The sequence below is a fragment of the Lissotriton vulgaris genome, chromosome 5 (genome assembly GCF_964263255.1).
Source record: "Lissotriton vulgaris chromosome 5, aLisVul1.2, whole genome shotgun sequence".
Lineage (NCBI taxonomy): Eukaryota > Metazoa > Chordata > Amphibia > Caudata > Salamandridae > Lissotriton > Lissotriton vulgaris.
Genome location: NC_141693.1, coordinates 1,884,593,629 through 1,884,612,539, shown reverse-complemented (window position 1 = coordinate 1,884,612,539; position 18,911 = coordinate 1,884,593,629). Strand labels below are relative to the sequence as shown.

General features: G+C 42.0%; 1 protein-coding gene across 2 annotated transcripts in view; it reads right to left on the bottom strand.

Moving 5' to 3' along the window:
* The window catches only part of LOC147717623 (E3 ubiquitin-protein ligase TRIM39-like), a 210,172-nt gene that overhangs the window by 76,154 nt on the left and 115,107 nt on the right, over nt 1-18,911 (bottom strand). For both annotated transcript variants that reach the window (XM_086924419.1, XM_086924420.1), the window contains exon 5: nt 894-1,006. In XM_086924419.1, coding sequence (XP_086780545.1) covers nt 894-1,006 — 113 coding nt within the window. The remainder of the gene's footprint in view (nt 1-893; nt 1,007-18,911) is intronic.

Here is an 18,911-nt window from a genome sequence, read left to right as displayed (position 1 = left end):
GGGTCTTCAGAACCGAAGCATCACCTCGACTGCTCAACTCATCCTCAATGCCAGACTTCGCATCACAAGCCCTTGTCAACAGGATTCTTGACGACTATGCAGGAACTCTCATCCCCACTTCGCAGCACTTTGGAAACAACACATCATCTCAGCTGCACTACACATCTCTGGCGCAAGACATTGAAATGCTCCGGAACCCAGATTTAAGATGCCCCTGTTCAGTGGGCACAACTAGGTTCCTGTAGCTGACCCACACTCCATCACGGCTGGCCTCAACTTTTGACCTTGTCCAGGTCTGGAGCGACCAGATATCCACAGTTGCAGCAAACTGCTTTTTGGCACTGGTTTCACTGAAATCCTAAAACTTGCACATCTCCAATTCTACTGATTTTTGTTGTTTTGGTCTTGTTTTATTTATTATTTTGTTTTCTAAACATGTATGGGATCTTTTTGTGGTGTCTTTTCACTGTGTCATGGTTTGAGGTGTTGCATAAATTCCATACATATTGCCTCTGAGTTAAGCCTGAATGCTCCGTGCCAAGCTACCCGGAGGCGAGCACAGGTTAATTTAGGGTTTGCTTGTTACTTCACCCCGACAAGGATTGTGGTTCCTTCATGAGTAGGGTTCACTCCCCTTAACCAGTAACCCAGTTTCTTACAGTGCTATATTGATAAGTTAGAGAACTTACAAGTTGCAAGACTGTGATACAAAGAGGACTTTGATTAATGGTTAATTCTATCATCGACTTTGATCCAGTGAAACTCTTTTATAACTGGGGATTTGAGCATCTTAGAAACAACACTCATACATACAAAAATGTAAACTGAATACTTTTCTGGTCTGATCAATATAGGATTATATAGTTTACTGGACTACAAGTGTAGTTTCTCACCCAATGATTGGATTATCTTTATTGGCAGGTCCACTTCCTCCTTCTCGTCTGTCTTCTCTTCTTTCCCTTCAAAGATATCATACGCCATATGCTGTGCCTTCATATTTTCATACCTAGAAAAGTGATAAGAGGGGATGCTATCAAATTTTCTTTTACTCAGAAGGTAAAGGTAGTTGTGGAGTCCTAGACTTTATCACATAAATGAGAGGAAGTAAAATACTGGTGCTGGGAACATCCACTCTGAAAGCAATGAGGAATGGAATACCAAGGTACAAATAAAATATTAAGTCTACATACTGAGATACCTGATGAATAAGAGACTTCCCAAGGTAAAGGATAAGAACAAAACTGCTATTATGAGATAAAGACTATAAGACCTCTGAGTGTAAAGGATCAGACAAGGAGAGCACCTATATTTAGGATAATAAACAGAGGAATTTCCAAAAGCAAGTGTTTGACTGCAAATCTATACAATCAAATAAAGGATATGCACCTCAACAATAAGAATGGGAGAAAGAACATATACATTGTGGAACATCAAACTCTAAATACAAGTTTACAACTCAAAATACATGAATGGTTTAAATAGTGGTCGGGTACTAAGGAGCAATATTGAGAACAGTCTGCAGACAATGCACTCAGACCTGGGAAAGATATTTCAGAGAATTAATGTAGGATGAGTATGCGGTGAGGGCTGCAATTGGATGTGGAATCGAAAATGGAAGCAGTTGAAATAACCCACAACAGCAAGGAAGAGGTACTTCAACAGATAGAGGTTAAGCTTGAGCTGGCACTGATGACTGCTGAGAAACTGGTGAACCGCACAAAAAAGGAAAACCTACAAGTGCAATGGGTGGGCCAATGCCGATTGCAACATGACCAAAGGCCAAGGGATATAGTTGTGAAGTTCCATTATTTACAGTGAAAGAAGAGGTCTTCTTGGATTCTAAGAAAAGAAATTGCAGTCCAGTGGAGTCATGTCTGATTTTTCAAGATATGTATCAGGTCGCATTGTAGAAGCACAGAGATCTTTGCCCCGTCACTGATAAATTGAAAAAAGACAACATCAGGTAGAGATGGACATATCAATTTGTTTTGGCTTTTGAATTCAATTGCAAAGTGCTGCAGGTTTCGGAGAGGACAGAAGCGGCAAACATCTTGGGGTTGAAAATGGAAGTGAGTGAAGATGCCCCCTCAAAATCAGTGCAGACTATCAGTGCTTGGGAAAAGCGAAAAGGAGTCAAGCGGATATCGCTTGCTGAAGCCACAGAGTGGAAAAGATCATGGTGAGAAGAAACAGAAGAAAAACAGTTAGGAGTTTGGTGAAACTTGTTGAGGATGATGAGGCACAATGAACAGAGGGTAACAGGTTCGGAGAGGGAAATTTAAGACTGATATATATTACCAGAGTGTAGAAGATCTAGGTACTGCTGCTCAACCAAGGGAAGGTATCTGACAACAAAGAAATGACCAAATAGGTGGGCAAGGGGGGAAGACAATGGGAGACATTTGGAGATTACACGGAGATTTAGATAAAAGCAGATTTAGCTAAATTAAATGACATAAAAGAGAGCAACAGGAGTTGAGGTGTGAAGGGGGGGGGCTGAGGGGTGGTTGCGAGTCACCCCAGGAATCAACATCAGGACCTGAGGCTTGATACACCCCTTGCTATACTAAAAGGAGGTAAGGATACGTGCAAAAGAGACAAAGAGAAATACTGTGACTCAATTGTCATAGTAAAGATAAGTTAAGAGGAGACACAGTTAGGGGCACAAACAATACTAGTGAGGGTAGTATCGCTTAATGTCAATGACCTAGTGAAAAGAACAGTATGGTTTGGAATTATGTATAAAAGTCCCTCAGCTAGACATTAGATATCGAAACACACTTAAGGAAAAAAAGGATCAACACGGGATAAAACACAGCACACACCATAATACAAACTATTCTGGAGTGAGGTCCCTACACAATAGTGTAAGCTATATTCACAGAACAAGACATCCAAATCATATAAGAAGATGGACAAAGAGGGCAAACACTTAATCCTAAGGAGTACGATATATGGCAGGACCCATACAGTTGCTACAATTCACACTTAACTTGATGCAGGACATATTTTCGAGAGAATTTCTAGACATAACCAAATTTGCAGGAGACAACACTACTGTAGCTGGGGATTTGTATGATGTCTGGGACCCCCAGAGGGCCAGCTGCATGTGAGTGCGGTCTCTAAAACATGTAAAAGGGAGCTAGGGGAACTATGGATGAGGGTAATTTGGATTAAATGTGGATGAAGAGGACTATACATAGTACTCGCATGCGCACCACACATTTGTACTCTGATTAAGTACTAATTATCCCCGGTAACCACCGCGGCTGATATGGGGATGATATCAGTTTCAGATCATGCTCCTAATTCACATAGGTATACATGTGGACATACAAATCAAATACAAGAGATCCACTTTTTAAGGCACGACTGGGGCAACAGGAGGAAGGATGAATGGGACTCGTTAAAAGCTGTTATATAGCATAAATGCACTGCCTTTTCATCTCATCTACGAAAACCTCACACTAAAAGCCCAAAAACTGGGGAAAGAACAGCAGGGGGCAGAAACTCAATATAGGGCACACCCTTCAATACATTTATGCCAGAAAGCTTTGGAATTTATAGGTCAATTAAGGGTTGAGTACACTAAGAAGGAGGAACCCATTCTTCTGCAGATTAAACAAGAAGCCTATGTCACAAGGGTTAAAACAGAGATTTCAAAGGCAAAAAGGGAGGAATTATATTAGAGAAATTACAGAGGCGGCAAAGTTGCCAGTTCTGAATAATAAATTAAAAAACTGAAAGAATTCCTTATATTCTACCCCTCCTTAAACACCCATTTGCTCTAGAATGTGAGCAATGCTGTCATAGACAATAAGATAGAGAAAAAGCTCGAGCCAATGACCTTTAGTTTGGGGAACTGCTTACTTGAAAGGATAATTTTTTATTTAGGCTTAAATACTGTAGTGGAAGCACTTTTTATTAAATTGAATACGAACTGTCATGCAAAATTGTAGTGGTGATTTTAAATGAGCAATTTAAAACATTTGGAATTTAAATGAAATTTTAATTACAAAGTAGTGATTTTGGGAAGTAATCTTGACCTGCCTCTATTTTGGTTTAAACCGCTTGACAGCGGTTCAAACCAAAATAGAGTCATCAAAGTGAGCGATCTACATGTTTTTGCAGGATTAATGAAGGAGGGCTACAAAAACGGAATGGTGCCACGACCGTGCAGGTAACAATAAAATAGAGACAAAGCTCAAGCCAGTGAACTTTTGCTTGAGGAACTGCTAACTTAAAAAGAGACTTCACTGATTTTAGCTACCAATGAATTAAGGATGCAAGTTGACAGTGGTTGGTACTAATCCTGCTTGCATGTCTGAGAGGCACACCGCTTAAATGGATTGAATCCTATCTCTCAGGAAGACTGTAAGCAATAACTCTTTCCATATTCATATCTGAATACAAAGAAATCGAACATGGGATGCCCCAAGGCTCTGTCCGGAGCCCGATTTTGTTCAATGTGTATCTAAGACCACTGTTAACCATAATTAAATCTTTTGGGATATTGTTTGTAAATTATGCAGACGATACACAATTAATAATATTGATAGAGCGGGAATTCGATAAAAGAAAAAGAACACCACTTGTATTGAGTACTTCTGTAATACGTACTAATTTTAAGTAGAAAATAGAATTAAAATGCAGCTACACACCACACATGGGGAATTTGCTTAACGATATGCATGGATTAATCCTCACAATGCGTAAATAATCAAGTCTGTAATAATATTGCATGTATATGTAGTAAAAAGGCATGGCATGTGTTGCCTTTTCATAATTATTAATGCCGCTTTTTGTTTATGCTATGCTAAAATAACTGTTAACCTGGACTAGAGTTAAGGTGGGTGGTTAACAGTGAAGATTTCAGTGCCACATTATTAATAAATGTGTGCTTTCTATTCTTTTAGTAAATGGACGAGTCTCCATTTTGAGTTGTTAGCCAAACTGTTATGGGTGAAACTTGCAGCGCGCATGAACCACGTGACTGTGTGGCTGAATAAGCTGAAAGAGCATGACCCCGTGAAGGACCCGTTGAAGGACATGACGCTTAACGTGCAGCCAACTCCAGTGAACTCCTTGTGAAAATCCACAGTAGATGAATGTATTAAAATGTGTCCTTAGGTCGATACCTTCACCTCATGAGAGAATAGGGATGTATACTGAATATGTGGGAACGAAAAGTCTGACAATGGGGTCAGTCAAAGAATTATGACTTAATGATAGGGTGATCATCCTGTGGTAAATATTTGATTTACCGTCCTAATTTCTATGCAGGTAAGTACTTAAACAAAAATAACTCAATCGGAAAGAAAGACGCAGAGTCCGTGGTGTTAGAGTTCTTAGGGGTTTTATTCCTTAAAAAGGAATGGTTCTGGTACCGGATATCGGGTTCCTGACACCACTGGGGTGCAGGAAGGGATAGAGCATACTTTATTGACAAGACATAACTTTTATACTTAAACCATATAATGAATACCAATACAGTAGGCGTAACAGCTGAGAGAAACAAGATAAAAACACACACGTGTTAGCAATACGTAATCAAAAGGCGTGAACTAGGCGTGAACATAGAGGTGTGTGCAAGAAACGTCACATGTAAGTGTCACAAGTAGGTGGGTACATAGCAGAACTTTGCAATGTCAACAGAAATCTGAGGTCTGGATGCGCGCGCAGCTGCATGACGTGTGATTGACGTGAAGCTGGAGGGTGCAGGGGACTTGACATTTACACTAGCGGAAAGAGACAGAAGTCTGGCATGTCAGATCAACTCGTACCTATATCATATCTAATATCTGATGTTTGGGAACCATATTATCTAGAGGGAAAGGTCTCTTGGGCAGAGGCTATTCTATACTGACTGTGAGTGCGTGTATAAGCGTCTACGAGTCTGCATGAGATGCGAGGGGGCATGGGCCTACCATGGTAACAGAAGCTATGAATTACTTGCACGGAGACAGTGAGGCCGGGCCCTTTGCTCTGCAGCTGGAAGGATGTTTACTTGAACTAGTAGGCAGGAATGTATGTTTGAGGAGCGGAGCAGATAATTCGAAGGTTGAATACAGTCTTGGCAGGCAGCAGGCTGAGCTAAGCGCCGTTAGCCGCGCAGGGAGTAAGGCAGAGGTCACGGGTACAGAGGCAGCCCAGGCTGAGGCGTTCAGAGTCAGAAGGCAGGAAAAGGCTCGATGGCAGAATTCAGAGGCCTACTTCGCCAGAGCTGAAAAACGTGTAAAGTACACCACAAAAAGACGTTGGCATGGCATACTTAGGAACGGAATATTCAACCCGTTCAGGGTGGATCTGAAAGAGGACATGTTAACGTTGGACGCAAATGTATTTGCGTCTTCATAGCTGGCACAGGAGGGACGTTACATGCACTTTAAGCTTGTACATGGAGACGGTGGGGTACACGTTAGGGAACATTTCTTGACCATAAAATTTATATTTCCTCATTCCCTCCTTGTTCCCTACGGACCCTTCATGATATATCGATCCTCATGAATCGATCAGTCTGTTCTTGTAACATCATTTGCTCTTCTTTCTTCTTTTCGCGTTTTGAGTGAAAACTGGAATGTGGAATACAAGATGTGGCGCACAGACCACAAATCGCTGGCCCACACTGTAGGCAGAGGCAGCAACTGAATACTATGAGAAGGGCAATGCCTAGGAAGGATAGGATCTTCCATCCCCAAGCGGTCAACGTTGTCCAGAACCAACCGGACCAAGTCCAGGTGCCTGGATTCTGATGTATCAAACTTGCAATTTTATGAAGACGTGTAATAGCTTTATATACCGTTGGCGCGTTTTCTGGAATGAAAACACAGCAACTTGACCCGATGACCTTACAAGCTCCGCCCCTATCTGCTAGGATGACGTCAATAACAAGACGATTTTGGAGAACAACAACCCGCATGGCAGATTGCTCCTCTGTTAAGTTGCCTAGAGCGGAGGTAGTTTCATTCACTACTGCTTCGAGTGTTCTAGTTAATCTTCGTATCAGTTTACTATTAAAGACAGTACCTAAGTAGGGGAAAAAACCTTTATTGAAGTCTGTGTATTGCTCCCATGCTGTTTCAGTATAGTCGACAATCGGGAGATCTCTTCGGAGTCTATTCTTTACTAGATTTGTATTTCTGTGATAATCAGGAGGGGCTAGAAAAACAGGTGGCAGAAGGAATGCAATGTAACAGGTACCATCCCAATCTGGAGGTAAGCGTATGTATGCGGTATGGCCACAAACAAAGTAGGATTGACGAGTAGCTCTAAAGGACGACTTGCCTTGATCACTGAATTCGACCACAGTAGTACATTTACTATGACCTAAGTGTACTGAACCCTTCTTTCTGACACATAAGTCACCTGTGACTGGTAATACTGACATGGCAGGGAGAACTGGTGCAGCTTCAGATTCGACAGTAAGAATCATAAGGTTAATTGTATAATTACCTAATCCATATACTTCATTTTCTAGATCAGTTCCTATCCTAGTGGGAAGTCCCTTCTTGTCAGGATAACAGGCGTTAAGCAGAACTAAGTTCAGGTTTCCCCAAACCCAATTTCCTTCGAAAACAGCAATATCTGGATCTAAGGAATTAATTATTCTAAACCATGCTCCACATGAGCCATTGTGTGTGAACGGGTACGGAAAGAGGGGCAGAACTCCCTTGTATTTCTGATAGGGAGGGAGTCGGCCACATATCCAACAGTTTGTAGCATTATTAGTCTGATGGGAGTGATGTAACATACTAATGAATGTGTTGTTGCGCAGCGCAAGTCTGTAAGATAATTCATGAGGGGGTAATTCGCTAAAAGAATGTTCAGCAGTGACATTGTAAGCAGATTGTTCACGCTTGAAGATAGGGTAATATATAGGCAGCAATATACTGGTAACAATAATCAAAAGACTTAGAAAAAACATAACCAATAATGTCACTATACAGTGACTACGGAGTGATTTACAATATGCATGTTTCTTGAATTTTCTCTCTCTCTCTCTATCTCGGTCTAGGGGATACATGTCAGAAACTATTTAACCGATTCACCTAGGGGAGGACTTAAACAATTAAACTGTCTGACTTGCTAGACCGTAGTTTCTTTTTATACTCCTCTTGGGGAGTTTTCTCTCTCTTGGGAACTTTAAAGTCACTAGTATCGAGGCAGTCCTTTGAGGGGGTGGACGAGTCAGTCTCTGGCAACAGTTCATTACATTTTTTAATATGACTCGTGTGGATCCACCCCTTTCGGCCCTCCACTTTAATTGCCGTCCTCGTGGTCAGAAGGACGATCTTCGGCTCCTTCCAGCGGGGCTCCAGCGGGCTTTTTCTGTCGAAGTTGCGAATCAACACAGTGTCACCGGGACGGACGTCGTGTGGCTTTACATCAGTGTTGTCGGGAAAGGCTGCGGCAACCTGTGAACGACATGATTGGAGTGCAGACATCAAGGAGGCAAGGTAATCTGTCAGCATATTACAATCAACATCGGTTATTTTCTTAGGCATGGGCGTCCCCCACATATTTGGTGGTCAGCCAAAGACCACCTCATACGGGGATAGTCCTGATCTCGAATGGGGGACCATTCTCATATAGAACAGTGCAACTGGCAGGGCGACTATCCAGTCGACTCCTTTCTCTTTACATATTTTGGCAAGGCGTGTTTTCAGTGTCTGGTTATGTCTCTCTACAAGGCCAGCTGCCTCGGGATGTCGGACACAATGGAATTTCCACTGATATCCTAGCAGAAGGGAAACCTGTTTCATGAGCTCGGATGAGAATGGCTGTCCGTTATCTGAGTACACGATACGAGGCAAGCCGTACCGTGGGAAGAATTCTCGAACCAGCTGCCTGGCAGTGGTCGGGGCAGTGTAATCTGGGACTGGATATGCTTCGGTCCAACGGGAAAGTGCACAAACAACTACGAGGACATACTTGAATCCTCGACAACGGTCCATCTGGATATAATCCATCTGGAGGACTTCAAAAGGGTGATCGGGAGGATGAAATCCACCTTGCTCTACAGGGACGCTTTTACCTGGATTGAACTGACAACAGATCATGCAAGTACGCACTTTCTGTTTTGCTGCTGCTCGTAAATGTTTGTTGTACCAGAGATTCTGTAAACTGTCTAACATAGCTTTTTCTCCTAGGTGTGCTGGACTATGTGCTGTATTTATTATGACTTGAACCATAGAGTCGGGGAGAAACCATGTAGATTTTCCCTTCGTCATCCATCCTTGATCTGTCTGGATCCCTCCTAGTTCAGTCCATTTCTTGATTTCATCTGGAGTCGCATGTGTCTGAATATCGATTACATCTAGTGTGGGATCCCTAACTGTCATACAATGTGTCGGCACTATTGTCTTTGTCACATCAGTTGTCTGGGTGTGAGTCAATGCTGTATGTTTTGCTGTTTGGTCTGCCAGGTCGTTACCCTGGGAAATGGAATCTGTAACTTTAGTATGTGCTTTACACTTCATGATGGATATGCCTGAAGGCAGATGTATTGCTTCTAATAGTGCTTGAATGAGGGGACCGTGTTGGATCTTGGCACCGTGAGAGGTCAGGAAACCTCTTTCTTGCCATAACACTCCGAAGTCGTGTACGACTCCGAAAGCATAACGTGAATCTGTGTATATGTTAACATTTCTGTTTTTGGCTAGTATACAGGCTCGGGTCAGAGCGATGAGCTCTGCTGCTTGAGCGGACAGTGTATCAATACGATATGTTTCTTTAACTTCAGTTTCAGTGGTCACTGCATACGCGGCCACTAATTCTCCTGTGTTTGTTCTCATACATGAACCATCCACGTAAAGTGTCAGGTCTGGATTTGTCAGAGGAACATCTGTTAAGTCTCGTCGGGGCTTTGTTACTGCATTAATGATCTCTATACAATCATGCGGGGCTGAATCTGTCATAATCGAAGGTAACAATGTTGCAGGATTCAGAATGTTACAGCGTCTGATTTCTATGTGTGGCTGGAATAGCGTCAATTCATAACCTGTCAGTCGTGCTATAGTCAAGTGTTGAGTCTGGGTTCGGTTTAGAAGAACCTCTACAGAATGTGGAACTTGTACTGTTAATGGATGCCCTAAGACAATTGAGTCGCTCTGTCTGATTGCTAGGGCTGTCGCTGCGACTGACTTTAAGCACGCAGGGAGTGCCTGGGCTACTGAATCCAATGTACTTGAAAAATAAGCACAAGGCTTATGTGAACCTGCTTGATCTTGAGTGAGGACAGACAACGCTGTACCATCACGTTCTGTAACAAAAAGTGTAAAAGGTTTGCTGTAACATGGTGTCGCTAAAACTGGTGCTTGACATAAAGCTTTCTTTAATTCCTCAAAGGCCTGTGTATGTTCCTGAGTCCAAGGAAGGGCAGTCGAAGTCGCTGCCTCCTGTGTTGTCAACTGAATGAGTGGTTTAGCTAGAAATGCATATTGAGGAATCCATTGTCTGCAGTACGAGGTGAGGCCTATAAAGGCTCGCACTTCCTTTTGTGTCTGGGGTTGTGGCATATTTACAATTAACTGGATGCGGTCAGGAGTGAGCTGTCTCCCCACTTTGGACAGCAAGTGACCCAAGTACACAACTTGCTGAACACAGAATTGTAGCTTCGAAGGAGACACCTTGTGTCCCTTGTCGGCCAGAAAATGTAAGACTGTCAGTGATGCTTGTTCACATTCGGGTTCACTTCGTGCGGTGATCAGCAGATCATCGACGTATTGTAGTAAGGCGGTATTAACTGGCATTTGGATACAATCACGTTGTCTTTTCAGTGCTTGGCTATAGATGCTGGGGCTTTCTGTGAATCCTTGAGGTGCGCGTGAAAATTTGAAACTTTGTCCATTTAAACTGAATCCGAAGAGGTATTGGCTCTCTGGATCAATGGGCACACTGAAGAAGGCGTTCTTGAGGTCAATTACAGTAAAGAACGTTGCTTCTGAATCAATAGCAGTCAATAGGGATGAGATGTCGGGAACCACAGGGTACTGTGGAACAATGCATTTATTCAATTCTCGTAAATCAATCACCAGCCGATATACTGGCGGTGCATTGGGATCAGTACGTTTAAGAATCGGAATGATAGGGGAATTACAGATATTGGAGTCGGTTTCTACGACCACTCCCATGGCAATGAGCTCTTCAATGATTTCCAGTAAAGCCACTACAGCATCGGGTGGTAACTTGTATTGTCTGATTCGCGGTAAAACAACTCCTGGTTTGAGTGTAACACGGTATGGTGTGATGTGCATGCAACCTACATCAGTTGGGCCTTGTGCCCACAGGTGTTTCGGTACATTTTTCAATCTGACATCAAACTCTCGTAATACATAGTGACCCTTAAAGTCACGCAGGAAAAGTCTAACTCCTTCCGGAGAACAACATATCACAGCTCCTAGAGCCTTCAATGTTTTGATACCTAACAGGTTTTCTGGACATGATTTCGTGAGTAACAAGTCTGTAACACGTGATAATGGACCCACAGCCAGGGGGACTGGTTTCGATACCTCATTTACAATAGGCTGTCCTGAAAAACCAAGGGAAACATTCTGTGAGCCTGAGAGGGGTGCCCCTGGGACTTCATTATGGCTGATTGTTGTGCGGCTTGCCCCTGTGTCAATTAAAAACTTTCTGTCTTTTCCCAATACTTGACTGTGTACATAAGGACCCTCTTGATCTACAGGAATCTCAATAAGAGGCAAGCCAACCTCCCTCTCTAGGCTGTTTCATGTGTATCGCTGATAATCGGGATAATCAGATTGGGCATACTGGTTCATCTGTCGTGAAACTTGCTGTGTCGCGGCAATGGGCTGTGGCTGTGGCTGTGATGCAGCGGTGGTCTGTGCTGTATGTGGTGAAGCATGCATAGGTTGTGAATTCTGCGAAGTCTGTTGCTGAGCCTGATCTTGTCTAGGCGGATGCGGTCTTTCTTTAGTTTTACCTGTTGCTATATTGTGTTTCAGGACTGGACATTCATGTACGTAGTGACCTGGCTGCTTGCAATAATTGCATGTCCCTTTAACGGGAGCTGCTGCATTACCTGTCTGGGTCGTACCCTTTCTCTGGCCATCGGCTGGAACCGACTGGGCCACTAACATTTTCATTTTTGTGTCTTTCATACGTCTCTGTTCGTGATCCTGTTCTTCTCTAATTCTGTTCTGGTGGTATTGTAACATTTGTAACATCTGGGATGGCGTATTTGCTTGCCATGTACTTTCAACTTTATATACACGGTTCTTAACTGATGTCAGGGAATTCTCGACTAACTTTGTTACAAAAAGATGCGGATACGACTCGCTACCTGGTTTTAGGCCACTATTAATAATGAAACATTTCTCGAATCTTGAATAGAAGTCACTGGTATCTTCATTGTGTTTCTGTTTACAGGCTGAGATTGCGTCCCAGTCTTCCTTTTTAGTTGTCAATAATCTTGGCAAGACCTGTACTATTAAACCTGGTAATGCTTTAGCTTTGTCCCCAAGGCCTAGCCCTGGGGTACGACCTTTTTCCTCGTCTTCTATTTCAGTCCATATAATCTTTTTATCTCCCACCTCCCATTCTTTTTCCTTGAGTTTCTCGTAGATGCCGGTGGGCAGCAGTACCTTTAACAATTTCATAATGTCTGTATACGTGTAATCTCCCATGAGTAACATTGTTGCATCCTTGCTTTTCCACTGCTTGTTGATCTGTTCTGCCCTACCCCAGTGTGCTGGAACCTGGAATGTATGATGCGTGCCTGCATCTTACATCCTTGGTTCCAGATTCTTTCCCAACTGTATTATCTCCCTGTACCTCTTACTTATTGGATGTGCTGTGCTTCCCTTCATCATATCTTAAATAAAATACTATTTTTGTAAAAGAAGCTTCCTACTTTTTTTACACTGGCGACGTGGGACCCTCATCTTCTTTCTGCCACATCTCTCCGAAGCACAGGAGCAGAAATCAGAAGAATCCGCATTATCAGCCTCAAAAGTCCTTCTGGAGTGAAACGGAGTACTTTCTTTTTACTTTCCTCCAAGTCCGGTGAAAATACGCTAAGTATTCAGCGTTTTAACTGTTTTTATGCTTTTCTTCGTTTTTCCTTCGTGGAAACAGCAGCTGTTTACGTCAAACAGATACCGAGGCTTTAACCAATCAGCGTCTTTCAACGTTTCTTGCTCCTCATTGGCTGCTGCGAACCAACCTCTGTGACTCTTCACGCGTCATCGCGTATGACTGCGCAGTGAATCCTAAGCCTTTGCGCTTCACGCAACGTTGCTATAGCAACCTAATCACCGAGTGAGTGCCACACGAAGGATCATTTCCTTTTCACCGGGCAAGCGCATTTCCATACTTCGCGCTAACTAAAAGGACAAAGGTACTGTTTTACACGCTTTCCCTCAGTGCGTGTATTATTTTCTTTTCTTCATTTATTATTTTGCGCATATTCTTTATTTTGTAGCGCTATTTCAGTGACTTGTTCATGGCTCCAGAATGCTCATATATAACATTTTAACTGTTTTTGTGGAGTTGCCTATGGAAAGCTTCGGTACTAGTTCATTTTTCCTTCATTAGACTGCCATCTGCTGGATATTTTTGGCATTTTTTTTGTTTAGTGACATTCTTAACAGTCATTTTGACATTTATTTTTATCCTACTGCCAACATGCAATTTGATCCACCATCAAAATTTTTACAGTCTAAGGGTGATCCACCCATTCCATGGACAAGATAGAAAGAGGAGTTTTTCACATACCTCAAGGCCATGGATGGAGAACGTATGTCTGCGGAGAGGAAGAAGAACATATTTCTACACTGTCTAGGCTCAGAAGGGCAATTAGTTTTTAGAACTTTACCACCTGTAAGATCTGGAGGTGACAGTAGTGTATATGATGAAGCTGTTGCTAGAATTGAAGGGAGGTTCAAACCTGTTACTAGTGTCGCTCTTAATAGGTTTAAATTTTATACAAGAGTTCAGGATGAAAATGAGTGCTTTGATGATTTCCTTACAGCTTTACGTGCATTGTCGTTACATTGTAATTTTGGTCTTATGACGGATGAAATGATCAGGGATCAGATCATTGTGCATGTAAAAAGTAAGAAGGTTCAAGAGCAGTTGTGGATTTTAGGTGATCCCAGTTTGGAAATAGCGATCAGTACTGCTAAAGCTCTTGAACAGTCCGATAAATGGATAAAAACATTAGATAAAGCGTCTACTGCTTCCTCCTCCTCAACTAGTTCCACTTCTTCTAGCGAAGTTAGTGTTGTAAAACCCCAAGAACAAAGAAATGTTGTATCTTCCAACAGGAGTGATGGAAAAGCTAAACAATTCTATTGTTTTAGATGTGGAAACCCTGATCACATTGCTTCCTTTCCTCAATGTCCAGCTATCTCTAGGCAATGTAATAAGTGTGGACGCTCTGGTCATTTTTCTAATATGTGCAAAACTTCCACGAGGTCCTTTCAGGACACTAGAAGACCTTTTATCCCTTCTTCTAAACGCTCTTCTGGTAAAATATCATATGTCAATGATGATGCATGCAATGATCCAGATATTAAGGAATCTGGTATTGTAATTACTATACAGGAGTCATTTGATTTGTCTCTGGCTGATACCCTTTCCTCTCCTAAAAGTCCTGTTACCATTTTAGGCAAAGTGCTAGAGCTTATGGTAGACTCCTGTTCTCCTTGGACTATAATCACGCATGACTATTGTATTAAGTCCTTTGGTGATTTAATTGATATTAATTCCTTATCTAAACCTGACATACGTGGCTATAACTTTGATGGCTCCAAGATCAATATTATTGGCTTTAAGGAAGTTGTGCTTACTATCAAAAATAATTCTGCAAATGTGAAACTTTACATTGCATGGAAGGGTGTGAATGTCTTGGGGTGGAGGGACCAAGCGAGACTTGGTGTTTCTTTAAATCCTAGACTTAAAGATCCTGTCTTAGTTTTAGCTATATCCGACGGAGATTCCACTGAATCATCTGAGTTCACTGAGATTTCTCGTGCTTTTCCTAAAGTGTTTTCTGACAAATTAGGCAAATTGAATGGGTTTAGTCATAAGATTAAAGTTAAACCTAACTCTGTTCCTGTTAAACAGAAGTTAAGGGGAGTGCCTATTAGTATTAGGGACGAACTCAGGGATATGCTTGACACCATGGTGAAAGATGGTATAATTGAGGAAGTGGAATCGTCCGAATGGGTTTCCCCCATTGTTTTAGCCATTAAACCCGATAAAAGTATTAGGCTATGCATTGATTTAAGGGCACTTAACAAGAGTTTAGTCACTGACTGTCATCCACTCCCTAATATTAACGAAATGCTTTGCATGTTGGATGGGGCTAGTGTGTTTTCTACATTAGACCTGAGATCTGCGTATCACCAGATCGAACTCACTGAAGACTCCAAACAATTTACTGCTTTCATTACCCCTCATGGGTTATTTCAGTTTAAGAGAATGCCATTTGGTCTAGCTTCGGCTGCTTCAGTGTTTCAGAGAGCCATGTACCATATTTTCAAAGACCTGTCATTCGTCAAATGTTTCCAGGACGATATTCTGGTTTTTTCAAAAAACAATAGTGAACATCATACTCACCTTAAAGATGTCTGTTCTAAGTTAGAGCATTTTGGCTTGACCATTAAAGCCAGCAAATGTAAATTTTTCTGTAAATCAGTAGAATATTTGGGACACACTCTCTCTGGAGATGGAGTGGTACCAAAGAAGAACCTTGTTGACGCAATTATGAATGCACCGGCCCCTGATAGTAAAGAGAAGTTACTCTCTTTTGCGGGGTTGTGCGAATATTATAGTAAATTCATTCAAAATTTTGCCAACAAGATGGAACCTTTAAGGGAGCTGACTAGAAGCTCAGCCAAATTTGTCTGGTCTGACAGGCAAGACATTGCTTTCAAGCAAATTAAGAGTGAGATTGTTAATGCCCCCACTCTCAAATCTTTCTGTATAAGTAAGAAATGTGTCATTACTGTTGATGCCAGTTTGTATGGCATTGGTGCCGTGTTGAGTCAAACTGCTGGTAAGGATGAGTGGTGCGTAGCCTTCGCTTCCAGAACTTTATCTCCCACTGAAAGGAGATACTCTGTTATTGAAAAGGAGCTACTTGCATGCATTTGGGCTGTAGAACACTTCAGAAACTATGTCTGGGGGAACAGGTTTGTTTTGAGAACGGACCACAAACCATTGGTAGGTATCCTCTCCCCTGGTGGTGGTTGGAATTCGACTGCCAGGATTGCTCGCTTGTCCTCACGCCTCCAGGAATATGATTTTGAAATCATGTATGTTCCTGGAAAAAGTAACGTAACCGCAGATTTTTTATCCAGACTACCGTGTAGTGTTGATAAGGTTTCCACCATTGACCAGGATGTTGATGTTATTGCTTCCATTGAGGATTGTATTTCGAGTGAGTTTTTGACATTGTCTGAGGAGGAGTGGTTTAGTGAAATGGCAAAGGATTCCATTTGTCAACAAATTTTTGGTTTTGTGAAGGATGGTTGGCCTAATAATAGATCCATTCCTTCTGAATTAGCTTCCTTTTCCCAAGTTTCTTCAGAGATTGAAGAATTTGGGGGGTTTCTGTTTAAGTCTGGCAAATTAATTCCCCCTGCTTCTTTACAAGAGAAGATTTTGTTGTTAGCTCACCAAGGCCACATTGGCATGTCGTCCATGAAGCGCCTGGTTAGGGAAAACTTTTGGTGGCCTGGCATTGACAAAATGATTGATAGGATGGTAAGGGAATGTCCTCTGTGCATTACCAGTGACAAAATGCTCCATTTGTCTTCTGCCCCCCTCAAACCCGTGGCTTGGCCCAAATTTCCATGGCAAAAAGTGGCTTTTGACATCTCAGGCCCTTTTAAACAGTTACCTTCTAATACCCGTTTTGCACTTGTGTTGGTTGATTACCACTCTAAATGGCCTGAAGTTAAGTTTGTAAATAGTATTTCCTCTCAGGTCATTTTGCTTTTCTTAAAAGAGATCTTTGCCAGAGAAGGCTTTCCAGAAACCTTTGTCACAGATAACGGTACACAGCTTGTTTCCTCCGAAGTTAAACAGTTCCTTGACTGCTGTGGTATTAAACATCATACTGTGTCTTTGTACGAGCCGAGAGAAAATGGTCTGGTGGAACGTTTTAATCGTGTCCTCAAAGATTGTATCTCTGGGATTGGGTCTTCCAATGATTCCTGGTTGGAGATGGTCAGGAAAAGACTTTGGGTCTACCGTATCACGCCTCATTCGGTTACAGGTGTGAGCCCTTTCAAACTCCTGAAGGGTAGAGAACCTTCTTCTGCCATTTGCCCCTGGTGGGTTAAAAAACTTAATAGGAATGATTCTAAAGTTGATGTCGAAAGTGTTGCCAAGCGTGTTGAAGACAAACAGCAGAGTATGAAACTTGCTTATGATTCCAGAATGAATGTTAAGCTTCACGATTTTGTTGTGGGTGAGTGGGTGAGGATAAAGAAACCTGGATTCTTAATTAAAGGTTTCTCCAAATTTTTTCCTCCTATTAAGGTGGTCAAGGTGTTTAAAAACTGTGTTGCCACACAAGATGGGAGGGTTTGGAATGTTCGTAGGGTTGCTAGATGCCCTGCTACTTCTGATTCTTTTCCATCACCATCACCATCACCATCACGTGCTCAGACCAACACGTCTTCTCCTGCACTTGTCAATGCTCCTCCTCATGTGCAAGTTAATGTACCTCCTCTGACTCCTGTTCTTAAAGATTTGTCTGTTGCTTCTAGGGTTAAATCTGATGTTAGACCCAAGATAACTCCCAGTAGGTATCTGTGTTGATCTTTTTCTTTTATTGGGGTAAGATGTGTTGCATCCTTGCTTTTCCACTGCTTGTTGATCTGTTCTGCCCTACCCCAGTGTGCTGGAACCTGGAATGTATGATGCGTGCCTGCATCTTACATCCTTGGTTCCAGATTCTTTCCCAACTGTATTATCTCCCTGTACCTCTTACTTATTGGATGTGCTGTGCTTCCCTTCATCATATCTTAAATAAAATACTATTTTTGTAAAAGAAGCTTCCTACTTTTTTTACAAACATGTCTTTAAGTTCTCGGTGAAAACCTGCAGGGTCTTTATCATGACAGGGTACTAGTTTCTTCATTTCTAACAATTCTAACTTTGTTAAAGGTGTGTACACAAACACACGTTCCAAGGTGTTATTAGTACCCATAACTGGGTGTACTTCTCGTAAGGGATTCTGCCTGTCAAAATGCTCAAAGTGACACATTTTTCTTTCTGGTGGCTGGGCTGAAACATATTGTGGGCCTAAGAAAGCGTTATATTTACGTCGTTGTTCTAGAATTATTTGAATTAATCTGGTACTTAGGCCTCTCCATCTATTCATAAGTAGTGCTTCTAATGTATCCGGTAAGGGACCTGGATCAGAATGTTGTTGTCTGTATAACGTGATGAGATGCTGAATCATGTATATACCAGCTAATTTCTGCTCGTCTGGGGAAAGGTTCAGAAATGTCTGTGCTACTGTATCATCATTGTATGTGTTAGAATTGTCAGCCCATAGCACTGCTGACCGGGCTAGTTCTTGTTCATCCATAGAATTGAGTACATGGTACCCCATTTGTTCTTGAAGCATTTTATCGGTAACTTGAAACAGATGTTCAGGAGAACTTGGTTTTGATATGCCAGAGAGAAAAACTCTCTTGCTTTCCGGACGAATGCCTTTCCTAAGGTAATTTCCCTTACCTACATACGCTATCATTTCTTTAGTCGTTTCTGGTTCTTCAGGTTCGTCCTCCTAGGAGGAGTTGTCATTTTCTTTTTCTTGTTCTTTTCTGTGTATTTCTATTACTTCCTTTCTGATTTTCTTGTACATGCTTGATATACAATTCAGTTTATCATGCTTTCCGTCGGCTATATTTTGACCCCACTTGTTT